We start from the raw sequence: 26,685 nt of genomic DNA, 5'->3' as shown, positions 1-26,685 counted from the left end.
CGCACGGGCAGAACAGCGACGCGTCCTGCAGCCTGGGAAGTGCTTGAAAGCAGGAAAACATCAAAGCTGGATTCTGTAAAGAGGGAGACAAGCTGGCCGTTATCACCCGGGCTTATCCTCTGCAGGCGCTCCGCTGCACGAGTTCTAGCAGGGCCCCTCTGTGGGTCAGAGCTGACAGGGCCTGCCAGCAGGGCAGAGAAGCTCCGAGACGAGGTGCCTGGGTATCTGTCCACTGCTAAGCTCAGGGGGAGGGGATGCTTTGATTCTGCTCTGCTTGTTTAAAGGACAGCTAGTGGAATATCCTGAAGCTTTCGACGTTTCCTGATACTTGCAGCCACAAGCTTGTGTTTCAGAGCTGATACCTGAAGACGCTTCGCATTTGACGAGGCTGTGCTGGGCGATCGCTCAGTAGATGTATCGGTCAGTTGTATCAGACAGTTGTGGTCAGACTGCTGGTCAAAACCTCCTCTTGTGTGTTTGCACAAGATCACTCAGGCAAGTATATCGATCAGTGCCTTAGTTCACTGACCAGCCCAGTTCTGGTACTGGGTAAAGGAACAGAGAGTGGCTCACCGCCAAGTCAGTAGGCCAGTCTCTGAGCAAAGCAGTCTGTCAGTTGCTGCATCAGTGTGCTCATTATTCGGGCAGTCACTATGATGCGCAGTCTGCCAGCAACTCACTGGATCAGTGTGTCTGGTACTTTGGCTCTCCAGTAATGGGGTTGATACTGGATGTCAGATGGCAGACCAGTCTGGCAGCAGTATCTTTATAGAAAAACAGAGCTCAATTTCTGCTCTACCCAGCATCGCTCTCTTCAGTTCAATGTTTACTTGACCTGCAAACCTGTATGCCAGCATTTGCAGGATTTGAGTATAGTAGTATTCAACCTAATTCCAGCAGATGCAATTCTGTGACAAGTGTGAGGATGAACCCTTTTCTCTTCGGCTGGAGAGTTTTATATCTCAGGAGTCAGAAACTGAATGGGACACCGAAGACCATGTGAAGATTGTGCATGCTCATTCAGACCAGGCTATTGCCGGCATCTTTCTTCTCAGTCCCAGGGTTTGAAATGCCACCTTTCAGTTCATAAGGAATTCAGTATGGGACATAATCATTCATCTACTTCCTAACCACTTCATCTTGTACAGCGCTGTGGGGGAGCCAGGTACTACCCTGGCAAGGAAGGGGCACAAGGCACAATGCCTGCTGGACGGGACGCCAGTCCAGCGCAGGGCTGACGAGCACAAACACAGATTCACACACTCACACCATTTTTCTCAGAAGTGCACCCAGAGGAAACCCACACGAACATGGGGAGAACATACAAACTTCACACAGACAGCACCACAGGAGTCGAACCCAGGGCCCAACACTGTGAGGCGGCGATGCTAACCACTGCGCCACAATGTCGCCCTACACATACCTTGTACATCATATTAATTGTTATATTTACAGTAGTGAACAAAATCCTTACATGTCACAAAACGCCTCCACTGGTTTGTACAGTAACCTTTCTTATGTTCTTAAACATCCTGTGTTTTATACAGTATATATACAGGATGTGCAACCCTAACTCAGGTACTGATTTTAGACATTTTAGGCATGCATTCAATATTAGAAGTCACAGAGCGTGCAGAAGACCATCGAGAGTTAGTTTCATCACACTCCCCAGGCATGTGATGGCAAGTTTGTAGCCACTTTATGAATTTACCCCGGGTTTCCACGCTAAAACCACCTGATGCTGTTAGTTCAGGCGAGCACAGTGTTTTTGAGTTCAGTACTATAAACCAAGCAAACAGGACTTCCAGACAAGCTTAACGGACAGCTTAATCAAATGAAAAGAAATCAGAGCTGAAAGGGGAAGGAAAAGGGAGGGGAGCTCTTTGTCTCCGCCCGTCCCCCGTGTGTCTCTGTCGCTCCCAGCCCCTCTGTCAGCTCAGTCCAGTCTGCCACCCAGGGGGGCACCGGCAGTATCATCCTCTGCTCCCTCCCGAGCCCACTCTCTGGCTCATCCCAGGAGCAGAGAAGCCCGCGGACGTGTGTGTCAACGCCCCAGGTGAGGGGGCGGAGGCGCCAGTGTGAGGGCAGCAGGAGTGAAAAATGAACAACAAGACAAAAAGAAAGAGCACCGCTGTGCTGTGTTCCCTCCAGGCTGGGCTGACCCTATTGAGCGGGGTCCAGCCTGGGAAAAAAAAGAGATAGCACAAGCTCAGCGATAACCAGGCTGGACTGACCCTATTTAGCGGGGTCCAGTCTGGTGAGCAGGGCGTGTGAGGCAAAAACAAAACAAGATATGAGTGCGGAACAATAATGTGTGTGTATGCCTGCCCCAGTGAAGGTGCGTGATGGGACAGGCACAAAGAGAAATGAACAGAAAAAGAAAACCTTAGGCGGGTGCAATCCCCCTCCGGGACTGTCGGTGAAAACTCCCCCCTTCCGGGGACGACCCTGCTCGTCCTGTCACTGGGTGTCCGGTGTGCCTTTATAGGACCTGCCCAGCCGGGGCTCATCAGCTGGGACTACAAAGGCGAGGTGTCGCCTCCACACTGGGCGTGCCCCCGCGTCATGCCACATGTGTAACTGGCAACTTCAGGGAATAAGTTGGATTTCTCAGATTCTACAAGGACATTCATAGCTACCAGTAACTGAAACACTTACAATGGCACCAATGTGTCAACAGCAACGTTCAGCACCTCTTCCCAAGGCAACATGGGAAAAACACTGCCCCCTCGACATAGCCAATGTAAATACAGCAAGAAGGAGGCCATTTTCAGCATCACGGATTGAGTCTTAAAATGTGAAAAGAAAGGCCACTTTATGTCCTCCTTCCACTCTCCCAGGTGCTGCATGTGAAGATCAGATCAGGAACAGGTACCTGCTGATCTATGAGATGACCTCAGTGATTAACATTCATTCCCATCATCCATTGCGACTGCATGCTCTTCAACACACCCTAAACCCGAAAGTTCCTCCTGGCCACAATTACAAATATACATGACTTGAGTGGAAAAAGTTATTAATGTCATGCCGATGAGCCCTAATATGGATGAGATATCTGTCCAGGACTGCTCACTTTGACTTTCTGTGCCGAGAATGTTCAATTACAAGTCTATTTAGAACGTGATGCCCCCCAGCAGTGTGAAACAGCAGGAGCTAATTAATATGAGAGAATCCTGGACATGTCTGTGTACCGCGAGCCCATGTGATGAGGTGATGCCCATACCCCCTGCGCACTCGGAGAGCGGTTCATCACAGACCAGGAGCGTGGGCCTTTCCGGCTGCTCCCTCCCCGAGTGACTTTGGGGGAAGGACACCGCACGTCCGCTGGGTTATTGAAATTCTCCCCCCTCGCCCCTGCAACAGCTGGTAATTGCGTTTTGATAGATCATTCGCAGGGAGCCATAAATCACGCACCAGCACCGCAGTGAGCGCCGCGTGCCAGGGCCTGGCACCAGGGGAGCCACCAGCCTGCCTTTACGGCGGGTCTTAATAACCCAAGCACGGCGGCGCCAGCTGTCCGAGCCCATCGTCCTTCACTGGGGCACCCGCCCTGGCAACAGCCCTGCCTGCCCAGACGGACTGGGCAAGGGGGCGGCACCATTACAGCCTTCAGACCCCCATCCTGTGCCAGCAGCACCAGGATAATGGTGCAGAGTAAGTTGTGTCAGGACACCAATAACATCCCATTCTGGCAGAAGGAGGCCTGCAATAAGAGCGAGGCAGAAGCCCAACAGCCATGTTGAGCTAATAGCCCTCCCCGTGCACGGGTGGTTTAAACTACGCTGGCAGGCGGAGACAGGAAAATACTGCCAAAGACCTCAGCACAAGCCTGACTCCTGCACCAGCCCAGCTACTACCCACTGCTCGGAAGACACAGGCTGCAAGTCGAACTCTGGCCACAAGTCCTCAGGTCCTCTGAGGTTTAACAGGACACTGGTCTTATTTGAAGTCTAAACTTTAGGACTCCCCAAGAGGAGTGTTAAGCCTGAAACTGAAGTACTGCACAACTACATTGGACGTGCATTCGTCTACCAAGCAGAGAGCAATTTGAACTCTGAGTAATTTGAATATGAAAGAGTAATTTGAATTTGAACTGTTTGCCTATTCAAGAGCAAGTTCAATTCAAGGGTCCTGGAAGTCGACATAATTGTCAAAACACTGAAAATAGGTTTTTGTTGCTTTTTCTGTAGCCCTACAAAGTATTATAAGGAAAAACTGAATCTTTGTCCCCTGGTTGATGAAATTACATCTGAAAATACAAACGCATACTCTATATATATTGATAAGCGTACTGCATATATACATGCTTTTATATTACTGAACACAACAAAATCAGCTTCATTTAAAAAGAGTAACTAAAGCAATGGAACAATAAATATTTAAAAACTTAAGAACTTTTATGAAATTGGTTTCAAACTAGGGTATAACAAAGTCTGGGAGATGGACCTGAGTTATCTTTCAGAAAAGGACCCCAGTGCCCCACACACACCCCTACCCCTAGCACTCCACCCTATACCCTCCACGCACTCACTCCACAGGCGCCCCGCCCCCAGTGTTGCTCCTCTGGGAAATATCATGCTGTTTTTGCATGCTCCAGCATGATTTACAGTCTTAAGAACGGTTACACGTGAGAGCAGGTCATTTGGCCCATCTACTGTAGCTCGTTCAGTATTAAGAAGCTAATAGATCCAACGATCTCTTCAAGTTGTTTCTTGAAAGAAGGCTTCAACCACATGGCTGAGTAGTGAGTTTCACCCTCCCTCTCCCACAGCCTTTTGAAGAGAGACCTGCCTCCCGTTCTGAGTTTTAAATGCACTTTCACACAGTTTCCACCTGCGCTCTCTGGTTCGTGTTCGACTGCTGATTCTAAAGAAGCCCACTGGGTTGACTGCGACAGAGCACCTTTAAGCTCTGTGGATCTTCAAGCTTCCAGGTCCGGCTCTGTTTAGCTAAATGCATGAAGTCGGAGATGAGGAAGTGTTTTTCCTGACTCTTTCCAGAGGGGAAACAGTGAAATTGTGAAACTGAAAGACAAGGGAGCATCACTTTCACGCCACAGGAATGGGTGAGCGAAAAAACCAACTTCACTTGAAAACGTAATTAATGTCCTATCCGGAAAGATCGCCCTGCTCTGTTCCTTTCTGCCGTCCTCTCCTGTGCAATAAATCCGAACTTGCTGCTACCTTTCCCCATCCTGTTCTAGCGGGAGTGCGGAGCTCAGTGACACCTGCTCCTCCGGTCCTCTGTCTGGGAATGACAGACAGCAGGGGTTGTTATTTCCTGCTGCAGGTTTCTAGGAGACGTGGGAAACAGGGCCAGCAGGTACTGGACTAGTTACAGGACACCCAATCTGTCCAACACACTGACCTTCCTGTTCCCTGCAGCACTCATCCCTGTCTCCCTTGAACAGGATGTAGGGAATCGACCTGCTTTTCCTGGAACAAGGAGCGCATCGATGTTGTAAAGGAAGGGAAAGAAGGTGCTTCCAAATCCGCACAGGGGCGTGTTGTACGGCAGTGAAGTCAAGTGGCAGTCACTGCCATGCTGTCAGCTCGCGGTTACAATGGACAAACACAGCTTCAAAGGGTAACTGCAATATTGTGAGGCACTGTGCCAACCTTCATGTTTGACTCCTCCTTCCTTCGGAAGAGGGTGGGGGCCAGGAGGGGGTGTATACAATCTACCCCATTGCCTGTTTTCCATTGCTCTGACTGCTGCTCCTCAACATGTTTAACACTCCCTCACTGCTGCTCCTCAACATGTTTAACACTCCCTCACTGCTGCTCCTCAACATGTTTAACACTTCCTCATCGTTGTTCCTCAACATGCTGAACACTCCCTCACTGCTGCTCCTCAACATGTTTAACACTCCCTCACTGCTGCTCCTCAACATGCTGAACACTCCCTCACTGCTGCTCCTCAACATGCTGAACACTCCCTCACTGCTGCTCCTCAACATGTTTAACACTTCCTCATCGCTGTTCCTCAACATGCTGAACACTCCCTCACTGCTGCTCCTCAACATGTTTAACACTCCCTCACTGCTGCTCCTCAACATGCTGAACACTCCCTCACTGCTGCTCCTCAACATGCTGAGCACTCCCTCACTGCTGCTCAACATGCTGAACACTCCCTCACTTCTGTTCCTCTACATGCTGAGCACTCCCTCACTGCTGTTCCTCAATATGCTGGACACTCCCTCACTGCTGTTCTTCCACAAGCTCAGCACTCCCTCACTAGTGTTCCTCAACATGTTTAACACTTCCTCATCGCTGTTCCTCAACATGCTGAACACTCCAACCCTGCTGTTCCTCAACATGTGTAACACTCCCTCACTGCTGTTCCTCTACAAGCTGAACACTCCCTCACTTCTGTTCCTCTACATGCTGAACACTCCCTCACTGCTGCTCCTCAACATGTTTAACACTTCCTCACCGCTGCTCCTCAAAGTGTTTAACACTCCCTCACTGCTGTTCCTCAACATGCTGAACACTCTCTCACTGCTGTTCCTCAATATGCTGAACATTCCCTCACTGCTGTTCCTCAACATGCTGAACACTCCCTCACTGCTGTTCCTCAATATGCTGAACATTCCCTCACTTCTGTTCCTCTACATGCTGAACACTCCCTCGCTGCTGTTCCTCAATATGCTGGACACTCCCTCACTGCTGTTCTTCCACAAGCTCAACACTCCCTCACTGCTGTTCCTCGACATGCTGAACACTCCCTCACTGCTGTTCCTCGACATGCTGAACACTCCCTCACTGCTGTTCCTCAATATGCTGAACACTCCCTCACTGCTGTTCCTCAACATGTTCAACACTCCCTCACTACTAAAAGAACTCCTGCCTTTTAACAACACTATTAGCATATTATTTTTTTGCACATACATTTTGTCAGTTTTATCAATTCTTCTTCTTAACACAAACTTAATGCCAAAAAAACCTTTCTGTAACTTTTCTTATTTTTCATATCTAAACTGTCTAAGTAGTCTGTAGGTGGCACAATGTCTTCTCAATCAGAATGTCCAAAACAGTATGGTGGCACCATTCGTAGGAGGAGACATTAAATTCAGGGCCTGACTGTTGGCACTGTTCAGAAGACTTGTTATGTTATCCTGGTTAAAACCCACTCTAGGCCTCTACAACCTGGCCTTTTTAAAGTTCCCCCTTACCTTAACTGATGAAGCAAATTCTCACTCTTACACCTGACATGCTTTGTAGCAGGGCTGCTCATCAGTGGTGGATGCAGCGGGTCTCTTCCTATATGTAAAACACTCTGGATTGCTTTCAGATGAAATGTACTATATACAGTAAGCAAGGACGTATTATCAGTCTCAAACAAAGCTATCAAAGTGTGCATGGCCAGTGGAATTAATCTCAGGAACAAAGTCTGTATCAGCAAATTGAGAACTAGCTATCAATTATCTAAGATATTGAGATATTCTAGACTATCAATCTCTACCTCTCTGTGGGGGTCATTATTCTGCAGTCAGTGAATGGCCTACCCTTCAAGCTCTATGTGGGGGTCATCACTTTGGAATCTGTGACTTGACCACCCATGAAACTCTATGTGGGGGGGTCATCATTCTAGAATCAGTGAGACGGACATCCCATCAAGCTCTGTGTAGGGTCATCATTCTGGAATTTGTGAGATGGACCATCTATCCAGTTCTACGTATTGATTATTATTTTGGAGCCAGTCAGTGAGACGGACTGCCCATCCAGTTCTGTGTGGGTGTTATCATCCTGGAGTCAGTCAGTCAGACGGACTGCCCATCCAGTTCTGTGTGGGTGTTGTCATCCTGCAGTCAGTCAGTCAGAGGGACTGCCCATCCAGTTCTGTGTGGGTGTTGTCATCCTGGAGTCAGTCAGTCAGAGGGACTGCCCATCCAGTTCTGTGTGGGTGTTATCATCCTGGAGTGAGTCAGTCAGAGGGACTGCCCATCCAGTTCTGTGTGGGTGTTGTCATCCTGGAGTGAGTCAGTCAGAGGGACTGCCCATCCAGTTCTGTGTGGGTGTTGTCATCCTGGAGTCAGTCAGTCAGAGGGACTGCCCATCCAGTTCTGTGTGGGTGTTGTCATCCTGGAGTCAGTCAGTCAGAGGGACTGCCCGCGTTGGGTACTTACAGAAAGTTTACACAGCCGGTGCCTGGCGGGGGAGCGATCCAGACGAAACTGAGGCTGGTGGCCGGGTGGGGGCTGACGTGGGACGCCACCACGCTGCACACAAACTGGGTCCCAAACCGCCTCTCCGACATCACCCCTGAGAGAGAGCAGTGGGTAGGGGTTAATTCAGAGACAAGATGCAAGAGAAGAACAGATGGCCTAACAAACAGTGGCTAACATCAGCAGGACAGGCAGTGCACAGCTGAAGAAGGAGAGGGTTTAATGCAGAGAAAAGCGTCAGCAGGGAGAAGCGATGGGGAGACCGAGAGGGTGAGGGAGAGAAAGCAAGTTCATACAGAGGAAACAACAAAGGAGTGTTGACACAGAGAGAAATACAGGAAGGCCGTGAGAGAAAGCAGACTTAATACAAAGACAGGAAGATAAACACAGAAGCAAATGTTCATGTCGGCGATAAAGTCAGAGAGAAAAGACTGATAGACAGAGAAACATCTGTCTCTCTTGTGTGTCTATGTCTCAGTCTGTGCATGTGTGTAGACGCCAGTATCATAAAACTAATATTCACAGACTGATCGCAAATCCTGGTTCACCTGTTGTATAATAAAACTGTTTCCATATTGTCCTTCCAAACGCCATACTTGCATTGATTTTGAATTTACAGCAAAACTGATGAGTTTATTTTGTTTTTTTACTCATAATCCATTACTCTGGGCTTAACTCTCCTGGCTGGGACAACGGCAACACGTCTGTGAGAACGATGCTGTCAGAAAACCCAGAAGCAGCGCCAAGGCAACATTTTTTAAGTTACAAAGTCTAAAGAGAAAATTCGACTGAGGATACGGTGGTTAAGCAAATGGGATAAGGCTTTAATAACATTTTTCAGGCAAGGGTTAGACTATCATTTGTGAACCAGTGAAAGTGGAGAGTTTGGGCGCAGTGCTTTGAAGAATATTGTTTTGGGGGTGAGCAAGGGGTTACTGGAATATACTGTAGCGCCTGAACATGTAGCAGTCGGCGTCGGCGCTGCACGGCATCGGGAGACTGGTCGAGAGCCGCCCAGACAGCAGCGAGATGGATCCCACAATGCCGTGGAGGAACCCCAAAGGGGAACGCGAGACATTCGGCAGGGCCGAGGCGCAGGTATCCCGGGAATCGAGTGGAGAGGGTCGGGGGAGGGAGGCGGGGGGTTGACGCGACTCCGAGGAGTACTCCAGAGAGAAAGGGGGGAAGGGGGGGAACCCCACACTGCTGGTCTGGGACACTCGAAGCACAGGAGGTGGCCAGGTCTGTGAAGGAGGAGTCCGGACCCGATCGCTGGGGGCGTAGGGGAGGCGATGAAAGATGGACGAAAGGAGAAGATAAGAGAAGCCTCAGAGCAGGCGGGACCACCGGAGGCACCAGACAGTGGGAAGGAGGACGAGAAAGGATGGGGCAGAGGACAGGGTGGGGGGCGGCCCGGGGGCGCAGATGTACTGGAGCTCTGCGGAGAGGGGGTGACATCCTCAGGGTGGGCCAAAGGAGAAGGGGGGGCGGCAGCTGGCCGCCAGGTATGGAGCCACAATGCTTTCAAATGCAAAGGTGTTTTGCTCTGACAGAGCAATCTGAGCCTGCGAGTACATCTGGGGTTCCCCACGACTGCAGGCACAGGGACACTCAGGTGAGAACCCTTTGGCCTCAGCTCTGCCACGCCGCCCTGGCCTGTCGAGGGGTGACTTTCAGAGACACCCACACACGGACGCAGCCCCCCGCCCACCCCAGGAGGGTGGCGCACTGGCTACAGCCTCGTGCTGTGCTCCAACGACCTTCGCCCAGCCACGCTCGCCCCGGCGCAGTGGAACAGCACCGTGTAATAGCACTTTTATTAATGGCTTGTAATGGAGCGAGATGATTCTATCACTGTAATTACATCATGCATCTCAAAGCCTGTCAGGGAATCTTTTTTTTCATTAGGTAGTAATGATGGCGGTAATAATGTCGGAGCCTAATGCCCGATTTAAACATTCAGTGCACGCAAAATATTAATGCCTTTCATCGCTTCTGAGCCATTTGCTCCTGCTGCTGGTTTCAGAGATATGTTTCCTTTTATTAAACATGCAAGAAAAATCTTATCCTACAGCCTTTCAGTGAGAAGAGGCTTTAATAAATCTTACTGAGTGTTTCAATATCCCCTCTGTGCTGATCAGCTCTTACACAGCGCAGCAAACTGCTCCAAACAGTACTGCTAGCTTAATAGAAACCCTCTTAATACTGACATAGAGACAGCGCATTCATTCTTAATACTGACACCGAGACACTCCACTCTCATTCTTAATACTGACACTGAGACACTCCACTCTCACTCCTAATACTGACACGGAGACACTCCACTCTCACTCCTAATACTGACACTGAGACACTCCACTCTCACTCCTAATACTGACACTGAGACACTCCACTCTCACTCTTAATACTGACACTGAGACACTCCACTCTCACTCTTAATACTGACACTGAGACACTCCACTCTCACTCCTAATACTGACACTGAGACACTCCACTCTCACTCCTAATACTGACACCGAGACACTCCACTCTCACTCTTAATACTGAGACTGAGACACTCCACTCTCACTCCTAATACTGACACTGAGACACTCCACTCTCACTCTTAATACTGACACTGTGACACTCCTCTCACTCCTAATACTGACACTGAGACACTCCACTCTCACTCCTAATACTGACACTGAGACACTCCACTCTCACTCTTTATACTGACACTGTGACACTCCTCTCACTCCTAATACTGACACTGAGACACTCCACTCTCACTCCTAATACTGACACTGAGACACTCCACTCTCACTCCTAATACTGACACTGAGACACTCCTCTCTCACTCCTAATACTGACACTGAGACACTCCACTCTCACTCCTAATACTGACACTGAGACACTCCACTCTCACTCCTAATACTGACACTGAGACACTCCTCTCTCACTCCTAATACTGACATTGAGACACTCCACTCTCACTCCTAATACTGACACTGAGACACTCCACTCTCACTCCTAATACTGACACTGAGACACTCCACTCTCACTCCTAATACTGACACTGAGACACTCCACTCTCACTCCTAATACTGACACTGAGACACTCCTCTCTCACTCCTAATACTGACATTGAGACACTCCACTCTCACTCCTAATACTGACACCGAGACACTCCACTCTCACTCCTAATACTGACATTGAGACACTCCACTCTCACTCCTAATACTGACACTGAGACACTGCTCTCTCACTCTTAATACTGACACTGAGACACTCCACTCTCACTCCTAATACTGACACTGAGACACTCCACTCTCACTCTTAATACTGACACTGAGACACTCCTCTCTCACTCTTAATACTGACACTGAGACACTCCACTCTCATTCCTAATACTGACACTGAGACACTCCACTCTCACTCCTAATACTGACACTGAGACACTCCACTCTCACTCTTAATACTGACACTGAGACACTCCACTCTCACTCCTAATACTGACACTGAGACACTCCACTCTCACTCCTAATACTGACACTGAGACACTCCTCTCTCACTCCTAATACTGACACCGAGACACTCCACTCTCACTCCTAATACTGACACTGAGACACTCCTCTCTCACTCCTAATACTGACATTGAGACACTCCACTCTCACTCCTAATACTGACACTGAGACACTCCTCTCTCATTCCTAATACTGACACTGAGACACTCCACTCTCACTCCTAATACTGACACCGAGACACTCCACTCTCACTCCTAATACTGACACTGAGACACTCCACTCTCACTCCTAATACTGACACTGAGACACTCCTCTCTCACTCCTAATACTGACACCGAGACACTCCTCTCTCACTCCTAACACTGACACCGAGACACTCCACTCTCACTCTTAATACTGACACCGAGACACTCCACTCTCACTCCTAATACTGACACTGAGACACTCCTCTCTCACTCCTAATACTGACACTGAGACACTCCTCTCTCACTCCTAATACTGACACTGAGACACTCCACTCTCACTCCTAATACTGACACTGAGACACTCCACTCTCACTCCTAATACTGACACTGAGACACTCCACTCTCACTCCTAATACTGACACTGAGACACTCCACTCTCACTCTTAATACTGACAGAGATACTCTATTCACTCTTATTAAAACATTTTTAGCTTGCCATTCTGAATGCAATAGTGACAGAGACAACAATTCTCCATTCTAAGCTCTATTTAACATGTTTTAAATAAATGTAATCCAATTATAAATACTGATAACACGAATACATACAGACACTCATTCAAGTATCTCTAACATGTTGTTCATCTTGTAATATACTGTTTTTTACACTTGTTTATCTAGCCAAATGGCGATGTGCTCAGAAAAGACATGATCCAAAAATAAAGCAGACCCCCTGTGCTACGAAAGGGAAACCCACACATTTTAACAGAGCCGGTGGGGGTGTTTAAGAATCCATTATGGCACAATCATTATCGGCACAACAGGAGCAGAACACCATGAGGCTGTAATTGCTTGTTGTCCTGAATGAAATGAGTTAAGAGGTAATAAATGACCATGACGAAAATTCAATTGCTGGCACTGTAAAGCAGGTAATTTCCCTGATGTATACAGTAATCTCCAGAGCTGTACAGCGCATTCGTTTTCCCTGGGCGAGCGCGCGAACTGGAGCCCTGCACAGCAGCTGGAGAGTGCACGCTGTATCTCCCCCTGATGCAAGAGGTTATCCTTGAGCGAGCAGTCTTACAGCCTCTGACCAGAGGCTACAGCTCCAGATCATCAGGACCTTTCATGACAGGAACAGGCATTTTAGCCCATCAGACCTCACCACTCTCCTATACAGCTGAGTTATCCCACCACAGCAGTAGGCTATGAACATTGTGAAAGGTTTCAAACGTGCAGGGACTGTTTGGGGCTTCTATAAACCTGGCCACATATTTCAGGCATTACTCTCTCCGACAATTTAGTCCTCTCTACTCGCGCCTCCTTTCCTCCGAGCAATTGCCCCGATTCTCACTGCAGAGGAGCCACAGACCCCAGAGAGACTGCACACCCCTTTCTCTGCACCAACTCTGACACACCACCAAGAGCAGAATGAATCGAGAAAACGGAGTATTATCAGAAAGCCTGGTCCTGTTCATCTTAAATACTTGTCCAGAAAGCCTAACCATGACCCCAGATGGAGAGGTTCTGCAGTAAACGTTTGACGAATTCACTGTCCTGGAGAGGCGCAGCTCCCTGCAATGATGATGCAAATTGGGCTTTCATTGTCCCAGCGGAAAGCTCATCATGGCCGCATGAGCGCTCGGAGGCCTGAGGAAGCGTCAGGAGGCTGTCCGGAGCGTAATTAACACTGCAGGTACCCTTTGTTTGCGCAGACGTAGCAGTGATCTGGGGGACGGCTCTGAAAGCTGGAGCGCGCAGCTGTCTCTAACGGCGGCTAGCTCTCAACGTGCTGAACTTCTACAGGGGATCCGGCAGGAATAATAATCCTGACACTTATGCGGTTTTTTTTCTGGACACTCCACTCAAAGTGCTTTACAGGTAATGGGGGCTCCCCTCCACCACCACCTGGATGGTGTGACGGCAGCCAAAGTGCACCAGAACACTCCCCACACACCATCAGTAGGGAGGAGAGCAGAGTGATGAAGCTGAAAGAGGGGGATTATTAGGAGGCCATGACTGGTAAAGGCCAGGGGGAAATTTGGCCAGGGCACTGGGGTAACACCCCTACTCTTTTCAAGCAACCAAGAAACGCCCTGGGATTTTTAATGACCACAGGGAATCAGGACCTTGGTTTTACGTCTCATCCCAAGGACAATGTCCAACTAACACCTCTTCAGAAGCTACCTCAGCTTTCCCAGGAGGTCTCCCATCCAGGAACTGGCCAGGCTCACACCTGCTGGGGATAGCTGGGTTGCCAGTGATACGATGCAGGTTGATACAGCAGCTGCTCCATCCAGCAGGTATCCTCTCTCCCTTCCCGTGAGGACACTACTGTCTCCTAGCAACAGCCCTGGCCCTAGGTGCGAGTCCACAGCCAGGTGAGACTCGCTGTGACAGCCTACCCCACACACAACCCGGGTAAGACCGCAGAACGAGACAGGGGAACACAAACAGGCGGGGTGACTATTTACAGATTTGGTCTCTTGTAAGTCTTCAGGGCTCCATATCTGTTATGCTCTAAATATATATAAGCAAATATGAAAGAAGTGAAAATAAGCAAAAGATCACTTCCAGTTCTCTGCTGCACAACTCTGCTACCCAACCTTTGTGCTCACATCCGCTGAGCACATCAGCAGGCGGTCCATGAGGGCTGAGCCGATGAAGGGAAGAGCTGTACTGGTGGGCCACTGCCCCCTCAGGACACAGACAGCGATCCTGCCCTCCAGGGACTCGCTCTCCAGAAGCAGCCAGCCACTCCACACATAATGAGCCTCATTGAACAACGACGCATTCCAGGAGCAGCTCAGGGGGGCTCAACTGGGGCAATTTAATAATTAAAGGATCTGGCTGAAAAGCACACTTCCACCATAAAAAGCATCACAGCAATCCCTCTCTCCTTCTCGCCTGACTTTGAAGTCAAAGCTTTCGAGAAACATTGAACAGCTGTTGTTCTGTCCTCACTCTGCTCAACAGCAGGAAGGTGAAACAGGTGGTTCACCCAGAGCCTGTGCAGATGGGGAGCTGCTGGAGCACAGGTGTGTGTCCAGGATGAAGGCATGTGACAGCTGTGCATTATACAGGTGTGCCGTGGCTTTTGCTAGTCGAAGCACCACCAAGCACAGTAAAGCACGGTAAAGCACTGGAGCGCGCAGCATGATGCAAGCTCTACAAGCTGCAGCAAAGACGAGCCCGGCTCCTCAAGGTGAAATGTCAACACAGCCGATTAGATCCACGCGCTCACAGCTCTGGAAGACAGGTTTAAGGACCACAGCCAACATTTTTATTTTTACTCTTTTCACTTTTCCAGGCGTGATCTCGTCAGGCCAGCCCAGCAGAGTGAGCACAACGCGTCCGTAAATTGATATTGGGCTTTTGGAAAGGTTGAGGTGGCACCCGGCAGCCCTGGGCGACACCCTGGCTCATCCCAGCGGCTGAATTCAGCTTCTTTCTGGTTCCTGGCGGGAGTGTGGGGGTGTCTGATGTGCGGATGAGTGGATTGGAAGAGTGCGCACACTGGATTAAAGGCTGTTCAGCGGTATCTTGTCGAGCAGCTGTCTCTCCCCCCTGTCCTTTTCGGTAAGGGGGTGGCGTTTTAAGGCTGGGGGGGGGGGGTCTGATTTACGAGGAGTCAGCGGCTGAGCCCATCACCCTCGGAGGTGCTGGGGCCACTCGCTGCGCAACAGCATCGCCAGCACCGAGATGTAATCACCCAGTAACGGCACGCCCGCACCAAAAACCCTGCTCTTCCTTTGCCTTTCGTTAATGGCGATGATTTATCTGAGGCACATGCACAGCCAACTGAGGGCTATTAATTCGAATGACTGATTAATACACGTTTTCCTTCCTCCCACTGTCTCTCTCAAAAAACAACAGACCACCACACGCGCACATACAAACGCCCCAGAGCCTGCTGACCTATTTCACTGCAATTACAGCTATCTGTCATTTGCCATGCAATTACGCCCCATTCAGACACAGCCCAGCTTACACTCAGTGTCCTATGTGTGCCGTGCCTTGAAATGCATTTGTTCTTTTCCAAAGAAAGGTGGTTTGGCCATTTTAAGGTCCCTGCAAGCACACACACCATGCAAGCTCGATCTGAGCATGGTGGAGACTGAAACTCGTGGACTTCGTGTTATATGTCCTTGCATGGCCAGTTCTACAGTTACATTCTGTTTCAACATAAAGAATATGAGAGAAGTTCCATCGTACCAAAATGTCCATTTCTGACAAACAGTGCAATTGTCCAGTTTTCTCACAGTGCTGTTTTTCTCTTGGTGTTAATACATGATCGTCTGCATCAGGCCCTCTGTGAAGTGGGCTCCTGTTTCTAAATTTAATGTAGTCAGTGAACCCAATAAAACCCTGCTGAGCAAATGCTTCCAAGAAAGCTTTTCTTTCAAAACAACATAGCAGGAAGTCAGCCTGAGAAGTGCTGCATTCTGGGAAGTTGGACGTGAGACAGAACCACTGACGGCAAAGAGCTCAGCTACCGGGAACTTAGATAACAAGAACAGGGCGGACAGATTGCAGCTGTGGCTTGTAGATCCTTCACACAATGTCGGGTTCTTGGTCTTCACTTCATGGCCGAGCTGGTGAGGCAGAAAGTGCAAGAGAGAAACAGCTTCTTCTGGAGCTAGATCACAGCTGAGAGCAGAGACAGACTTGCGTCAGTCAAGGGAGCATAGCCAGGGAGAAGGCAAAGCTCTCCGCCCTTCCTCTTTCCATAACCACCCAACTTCCCCCTGCACTTTCCCATGCAAACCGATCACCTCAGATTGATTACAGTGCAAAACGACCTGTTCACTCCACCAGCTCAATACCACGGGTTTACTGCCCAGCTCACTCCAACAGGAACTGGATCACTGGATCAACAGTGGGATCACTGCGTGTGTGGGAAGGGGTCAGGGCTAGCACCGTCAAAGGAGGGCCTAGTTCAGAGAACAGGGCCCACCAGAGGACTGTCCAGAAATCAGAGACATTCAGAGATTGGATATGGTTTTCCAGTTTCCCATGCACTGTGAAAAATGATTCCATTAACCAAGTTTGCTAAATTAGTACTGCTACTTAATTACAGCACAGCCAATATAATAGTACTCAGTGACATTAGAATAAAAAAATCACCTGTAAGTCCTTCCTCTTCTTTATCTTTTTATTCGTCCAGCTGTTTCTGAGTTTCCTGTTATTCTTTTCTATCTACACGGCACCAAGTCGCAAAGATAAAAGGCTAAAAAGGGAGAAAAGGTGCTGCTCTCCCATCGTTTCAGGTTAAATTGACAGGGCAATCAGGTAATGCAAAAGCAGGTGATGGACCAAGACTGGGTGGGACGTTTTTACCCAAGCCTAACCCGGCTATCATCACTCCCCAGAAATACTAGGGTGCACAGACCTTAAAAAAGGGGCATTATGTGCCTAGGTCCTCCACACCACTCTAAGAAGTTAAGGGGGACCACACACCCCCAATCCAGAAGGTGAAACATGTCTGTTTCAGTCACACCTCTAAAACAAAGCACCACGTCAACTTATATCTTCTCTCCATTATGTTTTCCCTAATTTGAAAACATGAAGACGTTATGAGAAGTCACGGACAAATCAATTCAACAAGCTTTATTGGCATGGCCGATGAATTATAGTGTTGCAAAAGCAATAACAATTAGCTGACATTTACAAACACTGAGGTCACTGACAAATGTTATTATTTGAGAATCCTGCTCTCTGTTCCTGGGGCTGTGACAGGAGATCAGATAGAGGGCTACAGCCCTGTTGAGCCCCCCTCCCTCTCCCAGAAGGATTGCCAGCTGTTCTAATTCTGGCAGGGGTGGGAATTCTGGGATTAGTTTTGTTATTTTAGAGAAGCATGTTTGGCTAAATCCTGAGTATTTCTCAAAGGGCAGCAGAAAGTGCATCTTGTTCTCTGCTTCTCCCTGCTGGCAGTGTAAGCAGGTCCTTTCTGGGAAGCCAGATCTGTCTGTGTCCCGTTCCTGTCGCCAGGCTGTGGTCACCGAGCCTGTCCTCTCTGAGGAGCCAGGTCTGTCTGTGTCGCCCAGTTTCTACTGCCAGGCTGTGGTCACAGACTCCATACTCTCTGTGCAGCCAGGCCTGGCAATGTTACCCAGGTTCTATGGCCAAAGCAGCATTCACTGAGCCTGTACTTTGTCAGGCTAAGTTTCTCTTGGGCTCTCAGCTGGTCTGCTACTCGGATATGTATATTGTCTTTTTAGGGCTACGTAGCAATCCAGTGTGTGCTTGGATGCGTGTCCTAGTGGGTGAGGTAGAGTTTGGCTCGTGCTGTAATTGTGCTGACATTCTTCTGGGTGCAAATGTAAGAGCATCATCCAGCAGGCTCTGACTTCTCATCCGGGGCTACATTTCACACCCACGTGTAAATCCTTGCTGGTTGTGCTGAAATGCAGGTCCTGCACTGCATTTATTTACTTTCCCTGTGCTATAAAAATGAAGGAACAGTGTTCCTCTCTACTTTCTCTGGTTCTCTCTCTTCCCTCACCTCTCCTCCCCCCCCCTCTCACACACATTCTCCGTCATCTTAAGGGGGAGTTTCACAGCTCTGAGCGAGGAGGAAGAGCCGCCCGTTTTCCTCACTGGAACAGATGGGCGCTGAGCAGCCTGGCACGCACACGTAACGCAGCCCAGAACACTGGACCGCTTCCTGCCACTCTGCTCTCACGCAAGATGTCCCCTTTACAGCTCACCCTACAGAGAGAGTGATCTCCTTGGCACCCGCCTTGGGCACTCCGCACTGACCTACTGCGCCAGCAGAGGACGCAACAGTAAAATCCAGTGCTTTCTTTCTATGAGAAATGAAAACGACCAAGCAGGTGCGCTGGTAAGAAGCTGGTGTTTCGGGCCCTAGGAGGGACTCAGACACACACCAGAGGGCAGAAGTGGAAAAAGTGAAGGCTTTTGGAGCCGAGAACCGATGCACTTCTCGAAAGAATCTGGGGTATCTGCTTCAACAGCAAAGCTGGGTGGTTTGATCCAGATGCCTACACCCCTTTATGCAAAGAACTGCCCTGGGCTCTCACTTAGGGGTCATTTAGTATTCAGGGAATCATGATCACAGCTGGCTGGAGACATTACGCAAGCTTCAATTCATCACACCACGCCAAGTCATACAGCAGACTTTCTGTACAGTACGTAAAACACTAGAGATCCCTACACATACTCAAAATCCACTAACAGAAACAGCCTCAGACACAGGTTACTGGGTATTCAGCCAACAATAATACATTCTATAGGAATCTGGAGCCTGCCATTTGCCATTTGCCAAGTGTAACAGTGGTGAAGGCATTACATCGAAGTCAAGGCAGCTGGTGCATAACCACTGGTTCTGAAGTTTGGTTATAGAGTGCAATCTAGTACTCTCCACATGTCATTATCACCCCGAACAGCAGACCCAGCCACAGACTGGGGGAGCCCATTCACAACAGTGCAGAGCCTCTCCCAGCCCCAGAGCTAAGCATCAGAGGGGGCCAGCTACCCCCACACTCATCTCCAATACTCCAGGGTGCTCACACACTCACAGGCTTACAAAGGGGACGAGACGGATTCATCCTGCCAGTTATTAAACGCACTGCGAGGTAATAGCGCCTGAGAAATGAGCCTGAGTGATGGATAAATTATTTGATTCTGCCAGCGGGGAGCATAATCCCATATTGGAATTAATAATAATCTCTGCAGATGATGCGGTTTTTAATTAAACGTACGCTGCGGAGGATTATTGGAGACCGGGAACGGTGGCAAGGCGATGGCAGGGACAGAGGGGGTGAGAGGGGACCCAGGTCGTGGAGTTGATGCTCCTGGTGCTGCAGCAGCACAGCACCGAGGGAAGCACCTCGGCAGGAAATCCCAGGACTGATGTTCGGGCCCTTCGTTTTTCTTGTTTCTACTTGCCTTTTAAAAAGATTTTGCTACATTGTGTCTCATCTTAAGAATAAAATGAGGAAAGTATTAATTATTGTCAAGCTCAGCTCTTCTTGTAGTGTGAATGTGACATTTTTAACAACTATGTCCTGGTCCCAGAGGGGTCAATGTGTCTACAGCAGGGCTGTCCAGTCCTGGTCCATGAGGGGGCGCTGTGTCTACAGCAGGACTGTCCAGTCCTGGTCTTGGAGGGGGCGCTGTGTCTACAGCAGGCCTGTCCAGTCCCGGTCCTGGAGGGGTCAGTGTGTCTTCAGCAGGGCTGTCCAGTCCTGGTCCTGGAGGGGGCGCTGTGTCTACAGCAGGCCTGTCCAGTCCTGGTGCCGGAGGGGGTGCTGTGTCTACAGCAGGGCTGTCCAGTCCTGGTCCTGGAAGTGTCAGTGTGTCCACAGCAGGGCTGTCCAGTCCTGGTCCTGGAGGGGTCAGTGTGTCTACAGCAGGGCTGTCAACTCCTTGTCCTGGAGGGTTCAGCGTGTCTAGAGCAGGGCTGTTCAGTCTCAGTCCTGGAGGGGTCAGTGTGTCTAGAGCAGAGCTGTTCAGTCCCAGTCCTGGAGGGGTCAGTGTGTCCACAGCAGGGCTGTCCAGTCCTGGTCCTGGAGGGGGCGCTGTGTCTACAGCAGGGCTGTCCAGTCCTGGTCCTGGAGGGGGCGCTGTGTCTACAGCAGGGCTGTCCAGTCCTGGCCTCAGAGGTCCACTGTATCTGCAGGTTTTCCAGGTCTCTTTAGAGTCCTAGCACCCAACATCTACCTCCAGTCATACACTGGCTTCATTCATGTAGCCCTGTATTTTTTTCAGTTTAACACAAGTGTAATTCCAAGTAAGTGTAATATTTCAACAAACACGAGCTAGATAAATAACAAAAGAGGTTTTATTAAAGTAAAGATACAAGTATCTCAACTTCTTTTAACAGGCACTGCTGCCTTAGATAAGACAGCTTAATGGTTGTTAATTACACCTTTAAAGGCAGGTAGATCGCTGGGAAAGTACAGAAAATGAAGAGCCCTAATTTATGTCTTTATTAGAGACCTAGAAATGTACAGAGCCCTGTCTCAAACCTGTTAGCACTCCCAAATATGATGGCATAGTCATCACACTTGTTTGAAACCCAAGCCCAATTCCAGCTGTGTGTGCCTGACCAGGGTTCAGATCTTATAGGAATCTTTTCAGCCCTTCAATTTTCTGCAAACAGATATTCTTTTCTGATTTTTTCAAATGAGAAATCCATTAGCAAACTTTCTAATTACATGGTTAAAATCTTCTGCCTCTCTATCTTTGAACAACACAATTTTTCACTCCTGATCAGAGATGCTGACAATGTAATTTCGAACAAGTCTGAATTAGATACCTGCACAATTTGTAGCCACATACTCCTGCTAGTATTATCCTCCATATAAAAAGTGATATTTGATATAAATCACATAAGGAATATGATTATAAGTAAGCAAGTGGAGTCACAGCTCAGCCTATACTGTCAAGCCAGTAAATAAAATCCTTCAGCAAAGAAGGCTGTCTTGTGCGTTGATCTATGAGTCTTAAGTGGTGTGTTTGTATGTAAGAGTTGTTCCTGGCTGCCTGCAGTTCTTGTGAGTACTCCTGACTGGCTGCTGTCTGCTGTGATGAGATGCCCCCTGATGCTGATCCCCCACAGAGGTGATCTGATCCAACAGGCACTGACAGACCCTGCAACTGGCACTGCTGGCATCAGGAGAAATTAAACTCCGCTCCTCAGCGGGGACAGGGGGCAATGGGACCAGGGGCTGAGGGGAGCAGTCAAGACCTGTCACCGAAAACCGGGAGTCGCTGACAGGCATCTTGTCAGGTCAGGGAGCATCAGGCACATTAAACATCTCCTGTCCTGAAACTCTCCGGAACACAGCGCAATCTTCAAGGGATAATGAGCACACAGAGGCAGGCACAGAGAGCCTAACGAGGGCTGATCAGAGACATTTATAAATATTTATACAGCCGCGGAGCACCGATGGCTCACTGCCCTGCCCCAGAGCCAGACACACACAGCACACAACACTGTACAGTGTGGTTGACCCTGGGGGACTGCTGTCCTTGTTGTTCAGTCGGCAGCACAGGATCCCCTCAATGGGATCTTTAAAACGGTATTGAACTCTTGAAAGAGCAGTGCATCCTGTCTGATTGGAACAGCAACGTTACAGCATTGCTCTGGCAATAAGGAACCTTCAGAGCCTCATACTGTACCTGGTACGTGCGAATCAGATGTTGCGATCGAAGGAGAAGACGTTCAGACGACAATTTCACAAGGCAGCACGTGCATTCAACGGCAAAGAGAACGAAACGTTCTCGAGTTTGCCGCTCAAATGCTTTTTTTTCCAACACTTCACCTGCATTTCCAAACCATCCTTCCAATGAGTCCCGATATCGCTGAAGGCTCCCACCTGGCCCCACCCGGAACACGGCTGAAGACAGTGGGGGGCTGAAGCGGTCAAAGTGGTGATGTTGTACTGGGCTCTGGACCTCTGGATGTCTGCGTTTTACAAACCCATTTGCACAAGCTTTCAGCTGGGCTTTACGTTGTGCAGTGCCCCGAGACGATCTCCAAAACAGGCCCGTCATAAACACACCGTGTACTGTACTGCACCGTGGCAAACCCTTCCCAGAACGGGTCCTCAAGCCCAGGGCAGAGGTCTAGACCCGAGGCCAGGCTGGCACCTCCTTTGCTCCTCACGGGGGACGGCCGCACTTTCCTGTTTGGCAGCAGTGCCAGGGCTGGAAGTGAGAGGCCATCCAATCTCCGGGGTGGGCCAATCCACAGCGCGGCGCCGCGCCAACCATCTCACATGGCAACCGAGTGGCATTGCCATGGCGATGCGCTGGCCCTGTGCTGGGGTGCCAGGAGGAAGCTGCGCGGCAATGGCCGTGGTGAGGGGCGCTGGTGCAGAAGAGGGGGGAGGGGGTCAGGGGGCAGCACTGCGGGAGCCCCGCTCCAGAATATGCCACATGAGTGGAGGGCAGTTCAGCTGGCACCAAAGGCACCTGCGGCTGCTGTGTCCGTATGTGGCACAGCGAACTGCCAGCCTTTTATCTTTGTATGTAACAAATGAGCTTTCATAAGAGACCCTCTTGAGCGGTTTTTCACACAGTATCCATAACCTCAGAGACTCCATTAATGAATGCATGAGAATAAATTCCCAAGCTAGAAGCTGTGATGGAAACGCTAAGAGGGCATCTTTTTAAAGCTCTTCTCCCGTGTGCAAAATGTGCTCTCCCATCAGAAAACGGGGAGAAAACAGGGAGCTTTTTTCCCCCAGAAGGAGAAAGTTTTAAAAATCCCTTTGCTGCCAGGGCAGAAAAATGAGCTCGGAGAGGCTGATCAAGATCATGTGTGCATGAACATCCTGATGTCTGTCTTCCTCAGTTTGATCGTCTATAGGGATGGTTTACAAGACCAGTAGCATTTTTACGACATATTCCATCATATGAAACCTTTATCCAGAATTTCTCACGACTCTAATCAGTGGCATTGACTGTCAGGCTATCACATTACCTTCACCTTGAGAAAAGATTTCAACCTTCTGAAGAAGCATGTTTTATTGAGATGTTATTTTTTGTTGATTGGGTTGGTTCTTCTATTCTTATTATCCACAATGTTCAGCAGTGAAACATATATATATATACAGAAAGGTATTAACTTGGACCCCATCATTCCCACAACACTCCTTTCAGGATTACAAGAATCCTGTTTGCAAGGGGGTTAACTCGCACAGACTTTATTATTGATACTGCGTTGATGATACATGATCCAGCTGCATCTGGATCTGTAACCTACCAAACAACCAAGCCATCAACCAAATATGACCATCAGAAAACAAAATGACCACCAACCTACTGACCAACCAGCAAATGGCACCCAATATAAACATCAGCAAGAAAGCAAACTGCCCACCTCCCTACTGACTAACCAGTACATTGGGCACATATTCCACCCTCCAAACAAGCATTGCATCAGGAGTTTAACTTATCCATCACAAAACAACCAAAAAACCATCTCACCATTGAAGACTCTAACTATCTAGTCAGCCAGCTGCTGGGCATTCAACAGTTTATCAAGGAAAGGCACTGGCCAGCCATCTAACTACTGAACCGCATTATAAAAGCTAAAAAGAGGAAAAGCACCAATGGACAGAGCAGCTAATGATTTCAGACCCACATCAAGCTACTTCCTTCATAGCCTCTCTGTGACAGTCCCTCAACCTACTGTAGTGTGCTCAGTTGGTTTCAAAACGACCCATCCAATCTCTCTTCACAGCTGAGAAAGAGATGCTTTCTTAGCTGTGAATCCACTAAGGCTCGAGTCCAAAAGCAGTCCCGTCGCCCTTTCTCCCAGCGCGGATCGAGGACAGGGGAAGCGAGACGCGGAGGTGCGCTCCAAGAGCACTTGTGTGGTGACTGCGGGTGCTCCGGTCTTGTCTGCTTGTCCTGCACATGTCACAGCTGGGACTGGGAAGTTACAGCAGCTTTGCTGGCATGGCCCATGGGAAGCAAAGGCTAATTTGATTTTTAATTGAACTTGACTCCCAGCTAATTATTGAGGTCTTGATTAATTAATCGGATCTGACTCGTGCTAATGTGGCCCACAAATGAGGCAAGATTCGTGTGCAAGACTGAAGGGGAAAAGACAGATGTCTGGACAGGCGGACAGACAGAGGGAGAGCAGCCCCAGAGCTCGGCGGGCTGTGTTCAATCAGTGAGGCACACGGCAAGAGAGATGGACAATGGCAGATGGAAACAACAGCAACAGACGAGATTCTCTGTGGACCACTTAGGATATTCAGAGATCATCTCTGCCCCACAAAGTCTCTGATGATCTCTGATATTACCCAACACTCACAAGCTAGGATCCTGAACTGACACAGTAGGCAAACGGAGAATAGCCTGGGTTATATAAAAACACAGCTTCACCCACAGCATCCTACCACTGAATGAGAGACAGCCTAAACCCTCTATACCCGTGAAATTCAATACGTACTGCATGTCTGTGAACATTATTGCAAAAGTTGTGATCCCTGTAACTACTATTGAATTAGTGTAATCTCTCCCATTACCTCTGAACTCTTCCGACTTGCTCTGGCAAATTTCTTGTGTGATGCTCGTTCTTGTGTGATGCCGCCGTGTGTGCGTCCTAATTCAGATGCCTCTGCAGCGAAGTTGGGTTGGACAAAGGTATCTACCTTCTAAATAAATGATAACAATGAATTGCTTCAAGAAATAATTACGCATCCCCCAGCCTCACCAGACAGGTGAATCCAGCACTGCCTGCCGTGCTTACAAATGGATTTGAATAAGATATAAAGTCACCCAGCTGTTAGCCTGCAGAGAGGGGGACACAGGCAGCGAGACAGAGGCAGCTCCGGCACTGTGTCGTCCAGGGATGATGTGCAGCTAAGCTGATTGAGTCTGTCAGCTGGAGCGCCGGGACCAGTTTACAGAGCCTTGCCATGTGGGTTATTTAAACAGGTGCTCGTTTTTTTTCTTTAATCGCAGCACTGTTCCCGAGAAGGAGCAGCGAAGCTCCCCTCGCCTGCTGCCGGGCTCTTTAAAAACTCGTCCTTTCCGGCACGGAGGAACTGCAGTCAGGCTTTTTGTTCAGCAAAGTGTCTGACACAAAGCCCGGGCCTGGAACTCATCCCCAGCCACTCTCCTGAGCGAGTCTCCGTGGGAGTGACTGTCTCTGCCCGCCTGCTGCGCTCAGCCAGACCAGAGCACTGCCTTCCTCTGTCACATGTCAAGATACCCTGTCCTGAGCTTGCATTCCAGCACACTGGACACACCTCCCTGCTGACCTCTGGAACCTGACTCGTCATTAAGTCATTTGTAGGGACCTAGAAGATATACGTTTATCTGGATAAAATAAACTACAATTCTCAAAGGGACAAGTAAAGGTTTATTCCATGCTGAAAAGAAACACAAAGTTTTGGCTGTGGAGCCTTCTTTGGGTGACACACACACACAGAGAGACACAGAGAGACACAGAGAGACACACAGAGACACACAGAGACACACAGAGACACACAGAGACACACTCCATCCTTGTGTAATGACTATAGCAGTGAGCCAGGATAATTAACCTCTGGGGATCGCAGAAGGAAAAAAAACTAACTGCACAAACCAACACTGTACACTTTGGTGGTGTCCCCAAAACAAGGTGTAACACAGGTAGTTTTAAACCAGCAGAGCAAGAAACACACTATTAGGACAAGTGCAAGACTTCCTTATCTCAGAGTAATGTGCAATTTTAAACCAAATGCAAAGTAAATCTTTAAACCTGTCTAAGGTTTCCGGCTGCACAGATTTTATTTTTCTAATAACAGTTGCTATATTTGAGCATGTTTGTCAGAATGACTTTCGGCAAATAAGCTGTCCTTGAGACACCGGCACAGTGCAGTGCAGTCTTCAGACTCCAGTGAAGCCAGGAATGTAGGTTACCAGTGCACACAGGAACTGTTGGGCAAGAATGGGTCATCCCACCTTACTTACATATTTAATGTTTTTTTGGGTAGCTTAACAATCTCAGAACCCTATCATTGTTAATATCCAGGTGGATGCTACACATTGGTGGTGGTGGAGGGGAGTCCCCATTACCTGTAAAGCACTTTGAGTGAAGTTTCCAGAAGAGTGGAGTTTCCTACTGTACACACCATATGTATATAGGCCTCCTGTGTCTCTACATCTGTAACACAGCTGAGCAAAACAAAAGTGTTTTGTGCTCCCAGTCACAAGGTTAACAGATGCAGATTGGGTGAAGACCACCGAAACACTGCAGGCTGGAGAAACTGTACAAAGGTATCTGAAATGTGGCAAGCAGGAAACTGGTCCGGGTGTCAATGACAGAGGGTTCCCGAGCTCCATCTTCAGAGCACAA

The 26,685-nt window shown here is 49.0% G+C and overlaps 1 protein-coding gene across 1 annotated transcript in view; it reads right to left on the bottom strand.

The window, feature by feature from the left end:
- Nucleotides 1-26,685, bottom strand: part of reln (reelin) — a 186,768-nt gene that overhangs the window by 110,049 nt on the left and 50,034 nt on the right. The window contains 1 exon segment of the mRNA XM_088645617.1: nucleotides 8,129-8,264. Coding sequence (XP_088501743.1) covers nucleotides 8,129-8,264 — 136 coding nt within the window.

This window comes from Lepisosteus platostomus, chromosome 9 (assembly GCF_059453375.1).
Source record: "Lepisosteus platostomus isolate fLepPlt1 chromosome 9, fLepPlt1.hap1, whole genome shotgun sequence".
NCBI lineage: Eukaryota > Metazoa > Chordata > Actinopteri > Semionotiformes > Lepisosteidae > Lepisosteus > Lepisosteus platostomus.
This window is presented reverse-complemented; position numbering and strand designations above follow the sequence as displayed.